At 57.0% G+C, this 13,530-nt stretch overlaps 5 protein-coding genes across 5 annotated transcripts; 3 read left to right on the plus strand and 2 right to left on the minus strand.

The window, feature by feature from the left end:
* Positions 1–33: 33 nt before the first annotated feature.
* Positions 34–1,244, plus strand: BDP81DRAFT_462308 (S-adenosyl-L-methionine-dependent methyltransferase; the record flags this gene model as incomplete). The annotated part of the gene is made up of 4 exons (XM_060593881.1): positions 34–221; positions 285–472; positions 529–733; positions 791–1,244. 4 exons carry the CDS (start codon positions 34–36, stop codon positions 1,242–1,244), a joined length of 1,035 nt encoding a protein of 344 aa, XP_060443893.1.
* Positions 1,245–1,668: 424 nt separating this feature from the next.
* On the minus strand, positions 1,669–3,070 carry BDP81DRAFT_462309 (methyltransferase; the record flags this gene model as incomplete). Its single annotated transcript, XM_060593882.1, has 8 exons — positions 1,669–2,116; positions 2,167–2,304; positions 2,353–2,413; positions 2,463–2,582; positions 2,634–2,652; positions 2,707–2,826; positions 2,880–2,942; positions 3,011–3,070. The coding sequence occupies 8 exons, from the start codon at positions 3,068–3,070 to the stop codon at positions 1,669–1,671; spliced, it is 1,029 nt and encodes a 342-aa protein (XP_060443894.1).
* A 1,356-nt stretch (positions 3,071–4,426) lies between these two features.
* On the plus strand, positions 4,427–7,351 carry BDP81DRAFT_431262 (cytochrome P450). Its single transcript, XM_060590667.1, has 5 exons — positions 4,427–5,326; positions 5,502–5,698; positions 5,747–6,105; positions 6,158–6,779; positions 6,837–7,351. Exons 1-5 carry the CDS (start codon positions 4,702–4,704, stop codon positions 6,948–6,950), a joined length of 1,917 nt encoding a protein of 638 aa, XP_060443895.1. The 5' UTR covers positions 4,427–4,701; the 3' UTR covers positions 6,951–7,351.
* Positions 7,352–7,590: 239 nt separating this feature from the next.
* On the plus strand, positions 7,591–10,151 carry BDP81DRAFT_492037 (Six-hairpin glycosidase-like protein). The gene is made up of 4 exons (XM_060595321.1): positions 7,591–8,206; positions 8,287–8,615; positions 8,665–9,120; positions 9,168–10,151. Exons 1-4 carry the CDS (start codon positions 7,997–7,999, stop codon positions 9,967–9,969), a joined length of 1,797 nt encoding a protein of 598 aa, XP_060443896.1. The 5' UTR covers positions 7,591–7,996; the 3' UTR covers positions 9,970–10,151.
* On the minus strand, positions 10,060–12,568 carry BDP81DRAFT_323211 (fungal-specific transcription factor domain-containing protein; the record flags this gene model as incomplete). Its single annotated transcript, XM_060584777.1, has 4 exons — positions 10,060–11,508; positions 11,554–12,036; positions 12,088–12,121; positions 12,177–12,568. 4 exons carry the CDS (start codon positions 12,566–12,568, stop codon positions 10,060–10,062), a joined length of 2,358 nt encoding a protein of 785 aa, XP_060443897.1.
* Positions 12,569–13,530: the final 962 nt, after the last annotated feature.

A 13,530-nucleotide genomic window follows, 5' to 3' on the forward strand; every position in this document is an offset into this window, starting at 1 on the left:
CTCCCTCGAGAGTCGTGTCTAAACCTGCCCATCATGAACATGTCCAGCAGCGAACCCATAGAGCCTGCTCCACCAAACACGTTGGACGAGGAAGAAGACTTTGAGGGGTCAGACTATGGAGGATCAGACTATGGAGGATCAGACTATGGAGAATCGCTCGCGTCTTCGGGCTTCACCTCACTCGCTTCCCGTGTGATGAAGCACTCGCACGAGGGTGGAAGGTGCGTAGCCTCATGATGTCTTCCTGGACTAGAACGCAGAAGCTAAGCCTTGCGTACCCTTAGACGCTACCAGTCCTTTCTGCAAGGCATCTACCCTCTTCCGAATGACGAGACGGAGCAGTTCCGTGAAGAGATGAAGCACCAGCTGGTAAAACGCCTCCTCGATGAGAACGACTACCTAGCACCAATCGGTGACCATCCGCAAAAGATCATGGACGTCGGCACCGGCACCGGTCTCTGGGCCGTTGACAGTAAGTCTTGAGTATTCATGCCGGTTAGGAGTCCCAAAATCTGACTTCACCAAAAGTCGCGGACAAGTTCCCAAGCGCACACGTTATAGGCGTAGACATATCGCCCATCCAAAACTGTTACGCGCCGCAAAACGTTGACTGGAGAATCGACGACATTGAAGAGACATGGTCGCCGCTGTACGCCAACTTGGACTTTGTTCATATGCGCTCAGTCTGTGTGACTCTTCGACAGCCAGTCAAGGTCATCCATTCGGCGTACCAGTAAGACCTCCCTCGTCATCTCTCGCTGAGCCAACTTTCTAACGCCCCGGTACCCAGAAACCTCAGGCCAGGCGGCTGGATCGAGTTCCAAGACGCCGGCGTCAGAATCGGGTGCGATGACAACACCCTGCCCCCCGACTACGCGCCCGCCAAATTCATGGACAGGTTCATCAGCACCTTCAAGACGCACTACGGCTGGGACCTCGAGTTCCCAAACATCCTGCCCGACACCTTACGCGAGGCCGGCTTCGTCAACATCCGCTACCGCTTCTTCAAGCTGCCCATCGGGCCCTGGGCAAAGGACCCCCAGCAGCGCGAGATCGGCCTGTTCCTCAGCAAGGACGTACTGTGGCAGCTCGTCCGCGCCGTGCTCGTCAAGTGGGCGCAGCTGGGCCTCACCAAGCAGGAAGCCGATACCATGGAACAGGACATCCGGAGGGCGTTCCACGACACGCGCATACATGGATATCTTCCGTGGATCTCCGTCTGGGCCCAAAAGCCGCCCACCTGAGGCAAGAATGCTGCAGTCTTTGCACCCTCTGATGAATGTGTGTTTGACGGCAGCCAGTCAGCCAGACAACACCACCCAAAAGGTCCACCCGCGCAGGCAATGCAGCCGCGGCAAGTGACGGCGAAGCTGTGGCGTCCCGGTACGCTTGTTCGTACCCTTGGGCCGGTGGGTTGACGTTGGTGACACAACATACATTATACGGCGTACTTCGACCTGTTGGGAGTGCGGGCACGCGCACGTCTGACAGCATTCGTGTCGGCACGCTTCCAGGTCAAGCCAGGGCCACCACCCGCCTGGCGATAGCAAAGGCCCATCATCAATCGATAGGCAGTCGACGGCAAACACGACGTTGCAACGCCTCTTTCTTTCATTCGAGCGAGAAACACTCCGGCCCCGGATCCGTTTACGTTTTGCCCCAGGTCGTTTACGGTTTTCTTCCATAAGTTACATACACGTCAAAATACCCATGCCTACGTACATCACGCCACTCCGCAATGACATTCGCGCTAAAGTCCCAGACCTCCTCTTTCCTCCAGCCCATGAAGCGGGTGAAGAGGGCCAACGTCATGGACTCCAGCCCGACGCTGAAGTTGGCCTCTGTCCAGACGCCCAGGGTCTTGTGCTTGACGTCGCGCGGCCACTGGTTGATTGGCCACTTGAACTGGATCCGCACGATATCGACGAATCCGACGTTGGTCATCATCTCGGCCGCCCTGCCGCAGGTATCCAGGAGGAAGCCCGACCTTTGACCGGCTTCCATCATGAGCTCGTTCCACCTACCGAGGTCGCAGTCTGGCGGGATCGTTCCATCGTCGCACCTCATGGGGAAGTCGATATCCTGGATCTCGAACCATCCTCCGGAATTTAGGTTGCTCGAGACTACGTCAGCTGTGGGTGTCTACGGGGTCTGAGAATCACATACTCAAAGGCTTGTTGGTGGAAGTTTTGCCAATCCCTAAAAGCGCCCGTCATCATCATGCAGTGGACATAATCAAACTTTCTAGAAAAGCTCCACTCCTCCTCGAGGTCGTCGATTTCGTAGTGCACGTTTGGCGGTGTGCTAGAACGGTCAGATACGATCAGGGTTTTGATGTCGTTTGCAACTCACAAACCAGGTTGGACGGGCGAGAGGTCTACGCCGACAACTTCGGCTTCGGGGTGTGCCTCGCCTATTACGGGTCAGTATGTTGGGCGCCTTTTTGAAGATAGGCTACTCGCCAAAGTCTATCGCCCACAGCCCTATGCCGCACCCAACATCTAGAACTCTGTGGGGGTGGTGGACGGGGGCAAAGTTGAGCCTGTTTTCAAAGGTCAACTGGCAGAGCTGATATTGAAAAGCTGTTGCGGGCAGTCAGATGTCTGTCAAGCCATGTCCGAGGAGAGGCGTACCTTGTCGATCGAGTTCTTCCTGCAACGGGACCGAGTTAAATCAGAGCGGCTCACCTGGCTTGTACATACATACCTGATCAGTGGGCAAGACATATTTCCCGTCCTTGTATCCGTGATAGATTCGCCCGTTTTCCTCGCGTGCCCGTACGATGCTCGATCGGAGTGATGCGGTCGAAGATGGCCATGCCTCTGACTACCGTTTGTTTAAGCGTTGTTTTTGTCTGTACGCGCTCCTGAGTGGCATACTTCTCCCAGTGCGGAGTCAACATCACTCCCTCCGAGGCTCTGCATCTCGGCGTCGTCGATATCCTGGGATAATCCTTAGTTAGATGCCCTCGAAATCCCAGCACTCACAGACCCCTTTTCCGAGTGCTGACCTCATCTGGTTCCAGGTCAACGTTTGTCCCGTGCGGGAAAACAATGTCTATTTGATGCATCGCATCAGGCGCTGTTTCGGTCATAGCGATGGTTTGTCGAGTTGTGTTTGGCAGTTCTGGAAAACAGAGAGAAAACTCTAGAAACAGGAATCATCACATCAGAGATGGAAAACTGGCAAGGCGCATCAGCTTGATATCCCCTTGCCTCTGCCAAACGCCTTTTGAAAAGGGTAACAGAGGACACCCGCGCCAGCGAGGGGAATTGTTCGGATGGGGTAATTCTGACGAGGCAACACAAACAAGCGGCTTCCTTGTCATTCGAGCCTTCGGCTCCGTGTCACCAAAGGCGGCGTGTTGTCGACAAGTCCTAGTCGGCTCAACGAAGCACGCAGCACGTCACGGTCAGCGGGAAACGATGCGTAAGGCTGGTCGACTTCCCTCTCGGGAGCCTCGCCAGTCTGGAAAGCAAGCTGCTGCTGCTGCACTTGGTTCCAACAGAAAAGCTTGATCCAACACCTTTTCAAGTGCTTGGCGCCATCCGCAAGTGGCTTTGGTCATCATGGGCACCAACATACAGTAGCGGCAGTAACAGCACTGTGTGTGTTGGCGTGAACGGTGCCTTACACAAACCATATGCACGCGTCAGCCACAGCCGGAGTTTGTCTTGATCCTGCTTGGAGCGTCCACGGAGCAAGCTGTCAGTGCCCAGTCAGGGCATGATACCTTCCACAGGAGGAAGCAGACGTGGTCGTGGCCGACGTTGCGGCGTTTTGAGAGCCGGGAAGCGTGGCATCGTGTCATCGGCCGTCTCGCCGAGGGCCGGATGCCTGCATACAATCATGCAGAACATCGGGTGGACAGGCAAATACGGCCGGGTTTGTTGCCGCCGTCAGCGGTCGAAGTTGCTAGCTCAATGCTGGAGATGTGCCTCCTGTAGGTCGTGGAGGTATAATAGACTGAATGCATCGATCACCACCACGACGAGGATGTCCCCGGGACTGATTGCTGTCTTCGAGCACCGGTGTGACCAAACTAGAGTGGCTGCAATCCGGCTCGGGAGGGGCACCACGGGTGGCAGTCAGGAAAACGGCCCACGGGGAATCTCACATCGACTGTGACCACCCGTATCCATGGCTGTCGGACAAGAACTGCAGGATGGAGTTTAGCATGGAGTTTAGCTCAAGGGCTGCTGCTCCTCTACCGTAGACTTGGGTGGCATAGTGTTTGATTACAATTTGATGCCAATCTGGATGCAAGAGTCGATAAAGTTGAAGAAATAGGTTTCTGACAGATATGTCATCTCTGTGTCCTTGGACGAGGTGCCGAGATGCCATCGATCTGCTTCACCGAGATGCCTGTCATATAATCGCCTCTGGCCGGAACCCGATGTCATGCGGGTGGAACGGGACGCTGCATATGACGGCTCACATTTCTATTTCTTTGCTAGAATTCTTGAAGAAGAGGAAGATCACCGACGGACGGAGCGAGTGGAAAGAAGGGAGTCAAAAAGACTAGGGTGGAGGATTGGGTTGGGCCACGAGACGTGGTGGTTTTGGTGAATGAGGGAAGCCATGGTCTGCTCTTTGCCGTCTTTCCCTCTTTCTCTTCGCGTCGTCTCATTTGACACCTTGGTCCATCTTGCCCGAAGGAGGTGCCCGGGATACCTTACATTAGCCTCCCTTCCATAATCAATGGGTGGTATCATCGGAAGAAAGGACGGAGGTACGGTGTCTTTCTTCACCCCGGCTGCCAAATTCACAGCTTCCCTTTCCGTGCTGCTTGCTGCTTGCTCTTTCCATCCCATTGCTACGAACCTGGAAAGCTCTTTCCCCTGTGGTCTGTGGGTGGTGTACACTGAATCAGACAAAGGAAGAAGGCGCTCTCGTCGCCCGTCGCCCGTCGCCTACGCATACTTCAACGCTGTTGCCCTCCGTAGAGGTCGCCTCCACTTGGCTGCCAGGTCGAACTTTCCTTCCCTTCCTCATTCCTCAGACTCACTCATCACCATCATTTCTCTCACTTCACTCTCATCTTACAAACTCACTCACCTACCCATCTCAACCAACCGTACATCACCTTCAACAACCCGAGACACCATGACGGCCATCAACGAGTTCTCGGGCCACATCTGGAACCCGCTTCTGCTGTTCCTTACGGCCCTTTTCATATATCTGGGATCCTTGAGCTACCGTTCATGGAACCGTCTCAGACACATCCCCGGACCACCAGGTGCCGCCTTGAGCAAGTGGTGGATGCTACGTAACACACTGGGTGGGCAGATGCATCTCGCTCTCAAGCGAGCCTGTGATGACTATGGTGAGTGAGCTCTTGTCAATCCTCTCATCCCAGAAACACCATTAGGTCGCCCAGCTGAGTGGTTTGTTCCGGCGCCCCAAAAGGGTCTCAGACACACATGCCGCTCAGCCAGGGAACATCAAGGACGAACGGCGTGTTTGTTTCGACAGGCTGCTGACAGGGACCTTTGCTTTAGGCCCGGTCGTCCGCATCGGACCCAACGACTTGGTAACCAATGACTCGGAAATCCTTCGTCGCATGTGGGCGGTTCGCTCGCCATACCGCAAGGGCGCTTTCTACGAGGCTGTCAGGTTCGACCCCACGAGGGACAACCTCATCTCCATGAGAGATGACCACGAGCACAACGAGCTGCGCGCCAAGATGGCCATCGGCGTAAGTCCACATCCTCTGTACGTCTCCTCATACTCACATTGGTCCCAGTACTCGGGTAAGGAGAATGAAGGTCTCGAATCCGCCATCGACGGTCAGATACAGGCCTTTATCAGACTCATCGAGGAGCGGTATGTCTCGACCACCGGTGCCTTTCGCCCGATGGACCTTTGCCAAAAGGTTCAATATCTCACGCTGGACATCATCACCTCGCTTGCATTTGGCTACCATTTCGGATACGTCGAGCAAGATGCCGACGTTCATCAGTACATCCAGATGACGGAGCAGAGCATGCCTGCCATGATGACGCTCTCGGTATTCCCGCAACTGGCCAAGCTGCTGCAGTCGCCTCTATTCCGCCAAGCCATGCCATCGGAGCATGACCGCGTGGGGTTCGGCAAGTTCATCGCGTGGGTAGCCCTCTTTTCCCTTTCTGGTCGTAAGCAACTGACATAAAGTTAGTGTTGCCAAAAAGGTCGTGGCGGAGAGGCTGATGTCGGACAAGACGGCCAAGCGGCGAGACATGCTTGGCTCGTTCCTCGCACACGGCTTAACTCGAGAGGAGGCCGAAGGCGAGACATTGGTCCAGATCATTGCCGGGTCCGACACCACGGCGACCGCCATTCGAACGACCATGCTCTACCTGATGACGTCCCCCTCCTGCTACTCGAAGCTCGCCAAGGAGGTGCGGGAGGCGGCCAACGCGGGCGTGATCTCATCTCCCGTGACTAATCGCGAGGCGGGCGGCCTTCAGTACCTGCAGGCGGTCATCAAAGAAGGTTTGCGGGTATTCCCTCCCGTCACCGGTCTCATGTCGACGACGGTGCCCGCGGGCGGCGACTTTATGCACGGCATGAGCATCCCCGAAGGCACCGACATTGGCTGGACGGCATTTGGCGTCCTTCGCTCCAAGGCGGTGTACGGCCCGGACGCCGACGTGTTTCGGCCGGAGCGGTGGCTTGAGGCCGGCGAGGACGAGCTCAAGGCGATGACGGCGCAGTGGGAACTCGTCTTCAAGTATGGAAAGTGGCAGTGCCTTGGCAAGACGGTCGCCCTCATGGAGTTGAACAAGGTGTTTGTGGAGGTAAGTCGCGGCGAGAACTTCCCAAATTTGGCAGCAAAGGTCTAACTCCGCGTATAGCTTCTTCGGCGATTTGACTTCGCCCTGGTTGACCCTGCCAAGTCGTGGAGCTCATTCTCGGCTGGCATATTCATCCAGTCGGACCTCTGGGTGAGAGTTCAGAAGCTTGGCTAGTCAGTCGTGTCAGTGTGGGATGGACTTAGGACTTAAGTCTCAGGAACGCGTCGATGGGGTTGCAGGGACCGGAAACTCTGCGCAGAGTGGTGAGCCAGCTAATTGGCCTATAGATTGGCATATATGGCAGAGGCAGATTGACAATACAGAATTTCTCGTTGACTTCCGACTTGATCTGGCCAAGCCGCACAGGAGATGAAGCCTGAGCGATTGGAGGGTGTTCATCGTATGTGAAGGGAAACCCCGTAAGCGAGTGGCCGCGAACTCCGGCCATCCGAGTCATGCAGAGTGAGTTCAGGAGGGCTGAGGAATTACAGTGTGGTCCCAACATCCACGCACAGAATTCTGTGTTCAGTCGAACCGGTCACCTGGAGGCCGTCTCAGAAGTACCGGTGATGAAGTCGCGAATGTGACCAAGTTACAGAAACGACACCAATGGTTAGAGATCGTTGAGGTTGGTCGCTCCCCGCACTATTGTCATCCTGTGGCATCCCAACTCAGCTAGACCTGGGGAGCGGACTTATTTCCCCATGGTCGACCAGTCTAACCGAGCCTGAGAGTCCGCGTGCTGCACGACAATCGGCCCGCAACGCTGTTCTCCTCTTCACATCCGTACTTCACACTTCACAACTCACTTCATAGCAACATCAAGGCACTGAGTATACTGCTCGCTAGTCTGCTAGCTAGTCTGCTAGCTGGATGTTTTGTCCTAACCGAATAGACCGAATTGACTTTTGCTCGCATCTGTCCGAATGACGGATCCACGACGATCCCCTATCCCCAATGCTACCCAAGAGACCCCATCCCTGTCCGCGTTCGATTTGGGACGAACACGCAGGGATCTGCAGCACGATGATGCCAGTAATAAGCTTCGAGAGCTACTATTGTTGTTCCGTGCCCAGCTAGGCCCGCACTTTGCTATACGAATATGTCTCGGGGTATACGTTTGGGATATAAGAGTTTCCCATCCCATCGTCGACCCGGAAATGTTGTAGTCTGGCACTTCAAGGACTGAGCAAGTAACAGGTTCGTCATACTCGACAAACATGACTTTGACAAAGACGCTGCTCTGTGCCGTCGGCCTCGCTGCCAGCGTTGCCGCCGCAGACCTCGTCGACGACTTCATTTCCAGTCAAAGAACCATTGCGCTTAATGGCGTCCTGAGCAACATTGGACCTGATGGTGCTTCGGTTGCAGGCGCCAGTGCCGGCACCGTCGTCGCCAGCCCGTCCAAGGCCGACCCCGACTGTAAGTTCGTTCACCAAACAATGTTGCTCTCTCCCTGACTTTGCCATACTTTTTCACGTGGACTCGCGATGCCGCCCTGACCATGAAGATGATTGTCGACGAGTTCATCCTCGGACACGACGAGCTCCAGGTCCACATCGAGGACTACTACAAGTCCCAGGCCGTTCTGCAGACCGTCGGCAACCCTTCCGGATCGTTCCTCCCGTCCGGCCGCGGCCTCGGCGAGGCAAAGTACCTGGTCGACGGCTCGCGCTTCAACGGCGAATGGGGTCGCCCGCAAAGAGATGGCCCGGCGTTGAGAGCCATCACCCTCATTACATACTCCCGCTGGCTCGTCGACAACGGACAACAGGCCAAGGCCAAGGATATCATTTGGCCCATCATCTCGAATGATCTATCCTACACCGGCCAGTACTGGTAAGCAGGGCAGTACCCCGGTGGCTTGACAGATAACTCACGCAAACAGGAACTCAACCGGCTTCGACCTGTGGGAGGAAGTCAGCGGCTCCAGCTTCTTCGCCACCCAGAACCAGTACCGCGCCCTCGTCGAAGGAGCTGCCCTGGCCGAGACCCTCGGCGCGACCTGCACGGGATGTGAGCTGGCCCCGGACGTCCTGTGCTTTCTCCAGACGTACTGGGACGCCGCGGACGGGTACTACGTCGCCAACGTCAACACGCAGACGCAGCGCTCCGGCAAGGACGCCAACGTCATGCTCGGCTCGATTGCCGTCTTTGACGTGGCGGCGAGCTGCGAGGACCCGTCCATCCAGCCGTGCCACAGCAAGGCTCTGAGCAACTTCAAGGTCTGGGTCGATTCCTTCCGCAACGGCACACTTTACCCCGTCAACGAGGGGATCGCGGAAGGCACAGGTGTTGCTCTCGGTCGATACATCGAGGACACCTACTATAACGGCAACCCTTGGTGAGTATTTGCGCTTCGATCATCAAGACATAGCTAATTAGTCGCAGGTACCTCATCACCCTCGGTGCCGCCGAGTTCCTCTACGACGCAGTAGCGCAATGGAACGCCCACGGCCAGATCAAGGTCGACGCGACCTCCCTCCCCTTCTTCAAGGAACTCTACCCGACCGCCAGGGAGACGACCTACCAAAAGAACAGCAACTCCACCATGGACTACGCCGGCATCATCAAGGCCGTCAACGCCTACGCCGACTCCTTTGTCGAGGTCGCGCAAAAATACACCCCCGCCGACGGCGCCCTCGCCGAGCAATTCAGCAAGACCACCGGCGTCCCGACCTCGGCCCGCGACCTCACCTGGTCCTACGCCGCCTTCATCACCATGGCCGAGCGCCGCGCCGGCCAGTACCCGCCCAGCTGGGTGCCCGCCGCTTCGTCCGAGATCCCATCCACCTGCGCCGCCTCGACGACGACCGGCGTCTACGTCCCCGCCATCGCCGCGGGCGCGCCCAACGTGACGAGCTCCTGCACCGTGCCCGTCTCCTTCCTCGTCAACGCGACGACGTACTACGGCGAAGGCGTCTCTCTCCTCGGCAACATTGCCGAGCTCGGCGCGTGGAACGTCGACAACGGACAGCCCATGTCGGCGTCCGGGTATACCGCTGAGCGCCCGCTCTGGAGCGTCGACGTCGAGCTTCCTGGAGGGTCGAATGTCAGCTACGTCTACGTGCGGCGCCAGAGTTGCGGCTTCCTCTACGAGGAGAGGAACCGCACGCTCACGGTGCCGGCGTGCAACTCTACGCAAAAGGTGGTCGCGGACGATGCGTGGGTTGGGAAGACGAATGGTTGCTAAAGAGTATAGTGCTATTCGCTGGCACGGTTGAATTCATTACATCGTAATAAAGATAGTTAAAAGGCCCAGATAGATATACCCGGCCTTCTTTTAATTTCCAAACAAGTTGTTACCGTCCGGGTTGCCCATCATGCCGGGTCCTGCGCCCATACCATTCCCCCCCATGGGAAACCCCCCGAAGCCTCCTCCAAAACCTCCGTACGTGTCCATATCGTACCCTTGCATCAGGTAACTCCAGTCCATATCGATGACGTCGGCCTCGGAGGGAGGTGGGTTCATCACCGGCGTGCCCGCCGTCACGGATGGCGGCGTCATCATCATGTTCTGCGGGATCTGCTGCATAGGAAGCTGCGACGCGCTATTGTTCACCGGCGCCGCCCTCCCCACACCACCGGCCTGCTGCGAAACGCCGCCGGCACCCACTCCGACACCGGGACCGCCACCCATGCCCATCTCCGGCCCGGGCCGACGACCACCGCTGCCACCTCGGTGCTGCTTCTTCCCCATCTTCTCCGCCCGCTGCCTCAGCCTCGTGATCCACATGGGCTCCTGCACCGGTTTTCTCCCAATCTGCTCCTGCCCAGCCTCGTGCGCGTCCCACGCCTTGATGAACAGATTCCCAAACGCAATGTGCATGGGACTGTGCAGCGTGCTCATCAACCCCCTTCGCTCATGGTTCTCGGCAATAGCATCCCACGCCCTCTCGACCATCGGCCCCGTCAACCTATGCCGCAGCTCCGTGACCAGAAACATGTACGCGGGGAACGGGAAGTGGAGGTACGTGTACCACTTGTACCCCTGCAAGCTATCAGCGGCCTGGACGACGTTGTCGTACTCAATCATTTGAATGGCCTCGAGGAAGAGCGTATCGCGCTCGTGGTCCGCCAGCGTCGTCGCCTCGCCGTTGCCCATGCGCACGAGGAAGGAGATGACGCGCATCTTGCAGAGCGATTGCCGCGTCATGGTGAGGGTGAAGAAGTGTAGTGGGATTTTCGGGTCGCACCACTTTAGGTACGTCCCTTCAATGTGTGCGAAGAAGCCGTCGAGGGTGTAGACTTGGTCCTGGCCGGCCATGCGCACCGTCGAGATGGGACGCGGCGGGGCCTGGGGCCCATTGCCGGTGCCGGCGGCGGCGGCGTCCTTGTCCTTATCGCCATGGCGTTGGCCGTCGCGCAAGCTGTCGCTGCTGATGGCCATGGCCAGCTCTGTGCGGATGAGGACGAAGAGCATCTCCGTCACGCCCTGGTGCGGCGTCGGCGCGTCCTTGCCGTTGACGTGAAGGTCTGTGTCGTTGATGTTGAGGGGCAGCTTGCAGTCGGCGGCGGTGGACAGGGCCGTCACGGTCGACCCCGTCATCTCTCCTATCCGGCGGTCGTAGCCTACAATGGTCCACCACAGTCGCCGGCGTTGCTCGACTTCGTACGGGGATAGGCCGAAGGCGGCGGCGTCGCGGTGGAGGCCCATCCGTTGGGCTATCCTCACGGCGATACCGACGAGGCAGAATATTTGGCGCGGGTCGACGAACATGCGAACGGCGATCTAGGTTGTTAGCGTACTTCTCGAAAATGATGTGTGCTGACTTACCAAGTAGAGCATGTAGGCCTGAAGGACCATCGTGTCGCTCGTCCGCATAAAGCCTGCGTTGACCAAGGCCTGCTGGAGCGCGGTATGAAACCTTGACAGGACGGTGGGCTTTGGCTCGTTGAACATCTTTGCCACCTCGACGTCTTCTAGAGAGGTGATTGCCATGAGGTATATGGCAAACATGAGTGTCTCGACACTCTTTGGGATCTTTTCGAGGTTGGCGCTGGCCTCGATGATGAGGCCCTGTACCGTTGGCACATGTGTTATTTTGAGGAGGGGGTTGACGTTGTTAATGTAGATTTGCCAAAGTTGAAAGATCTGGATAGGTGATGGGTGGAGATGCGTCACGGAGGCGTTTCGACTTCCCACGATGAATGGAAAGCCGTCCTGGTTGTCGTACATCTTGTCAAAGGCGTGGTGGATGGTTGAGCCGTCGACTTCGTCTTCTGACGAGTCTCTGAGCAGCTCCTCGCTGGCTCGGAACTGTGATTCAAGTCAGCGGTGCGCATATCAAAGCAAGTCAAGGGAGCGAACCTCTTTGTGAAAGGGAAACCATTTGCTAAATGGTCTAGTTGGGATCGAGTTAGCTGACGATCAAGTGTAATGTAGGGGGGTCTTCGCACTTGTCGGACTGCGATCTCCGGCTCCCTGCCACGGAAGGGGATGTGCTCCCCTCGGGAGACGTCTTTAGCCCCTCGAAGTCGTTTGCGAGGTCGGCATCCTCGTCGAGCATGTGGTCGTCGTCAAGGTGTGTCGAGTTCCTATCGCCGGCCTTGAGCTCGGCGGCGATGGGGTCGAACTTGACGCCATTCTCCGCCAAGAGCGACTCGTACTTTTTGAGGCGGTCGACGAGATCGCGTTCTTGGAGACGCTTCTTGCGCCTTCTGGGTGGTTGTGGTGGTATTACTCGACACTCTACCCGGGCCTTTACGCAGTTGGCACAAGGCTTGTTCTTGTCGCAGCGGACTTTTCGTTGCTGGCACAGCACACACGAGGTCCCCCTGGTAAGCTTCATCGCTGCCATGGGGTCGGGTTCGGGTGCGGGTGGAGGAACTGCCCTCGGCGGGGGTGGGAGCTGGGCTTCTCCCGACGACATGGTTCAGTATTATGTGGATGCCTCTCGCCTTTGGGGGTCTTAGGATGCAACAACGACGCGACAGTCAGCCACCTTGCAGACGTGGTTCGTCGGCGGGCTTGTTCCCAACTCGGATCCGAGGGGTGACGTTTGCAGGCGAAACGTTGACGGGATGCAGCATATGAGTCTAAAGAGTAAGAGATCCAATGAAGAAGCAAGATGGGGGCCCCTCCAGATGCTGCCGCCAAGTTCTTGCCAGGGTTCGTCTTCTCTTTCGGAGGAAGCTGTATTATTGACCGAGACGCTATTGAGGTGATGGTGTACAAGATGCTTCCGGGATAGGTGGGAACCGCCGGATGAAGGGCCAAATCCTGTATGCGGGCCGTGTAGATAGCCAGAAACGAGCAAGCAAGAGCTTAGAGACGGGCGATGCGGATCACAATTCGTACAAGGCAATCGGGGGTGATGTGACAGAGAGTATAGTCTGCAGAGGTCACATACGGGGACGACCAGCCTATGAGACGAACAACATGACTGTCTAACTTGGTCAGTCCGGTGCTAAGAATTGAGGCTCTTTGCTTAACTTGGGCCTTCTCGTGTTGAGGTCAAAAGAAACCGAATGATTGTAAGATGAATATCTGAGGGAGCGGGGACTGCGGTCAGCTACGTTACCCGCCCGGGACCGAAGGGGGTCACATCGGCGATGCTCTCCCCGTGGCCCGCGTCTGCAAAGGGTCGAAGGTGGCCCAAGCTTTTCAGCTGGATTGCCTGATGGAGAGAGCCTTAGGTAAGCCAGAGATTGCTGCGAGATACCCGAGCACCCGGCGCTAATCCGGAAGAGGGTAAGTCCCACACTTGCCCGGACACAACATCGACCTCCGGTGCCCGAGCAACTGCAACGC

Source organism: Colletotrichum phormii (assembly GCF_030913505.1).
Source record: "Colletotrichum phormii strain CBS 102054 chromosome Unknown BDP81scaffold_13, whole genome shotgun sequence".
Classification (NCBI taxonomy): Eukaryota; Fungi; Ascomycota; class Sordariomycetes; order Glomerellales; family Glomerellaceae; genus Colletotrichum; species Colletotrichum phormii.

Coding starts and splice junctions, on each gene's coding strand:
- BDP81DRAFT_492037 (XM_060595321.1), top strand. CDS start 7,997: ATGACTTTGACAAAGACGCTGCTCTGTGCCGTCGGCCTCGCTGCCAGC. Junction 8,207..8,286: donor CCGACCCCGACTGTAAGTTC/GTTCACCAAACA, acceptor CTGACCATGAAG/ATGATTGTCGACGAGTTCAT. Junction 9,121..9,167: donor TACTATAACGGCAACCCTTG/GTGAGTATTTGC, acceptor AATTAGTCGCAG/GTACCTCATCACCCTCGGTG.
- BDP81DRAFT_431262 (XM_060590667.1), top strand. CDS start 4,702: ATGGGTGGTATCATCGGAAGAAAGGACGGAGGTACGGTGTCTTTCTTC. Junction 5,699..5,746: donor GCGCCAAGATGGCCATCGGC/GTAAGTCCACAT, acceptor CATTGGTCCCAG/TACTCGGGTAAGGAGAATGA. Junction 6,106..6,157: donor GGGTTCGGCAAGTTCATCGC/GTGGGTAGCCCT, acceptor ACATAAAGTTAG/TGTTGCCAAAAAGGTCGTGG.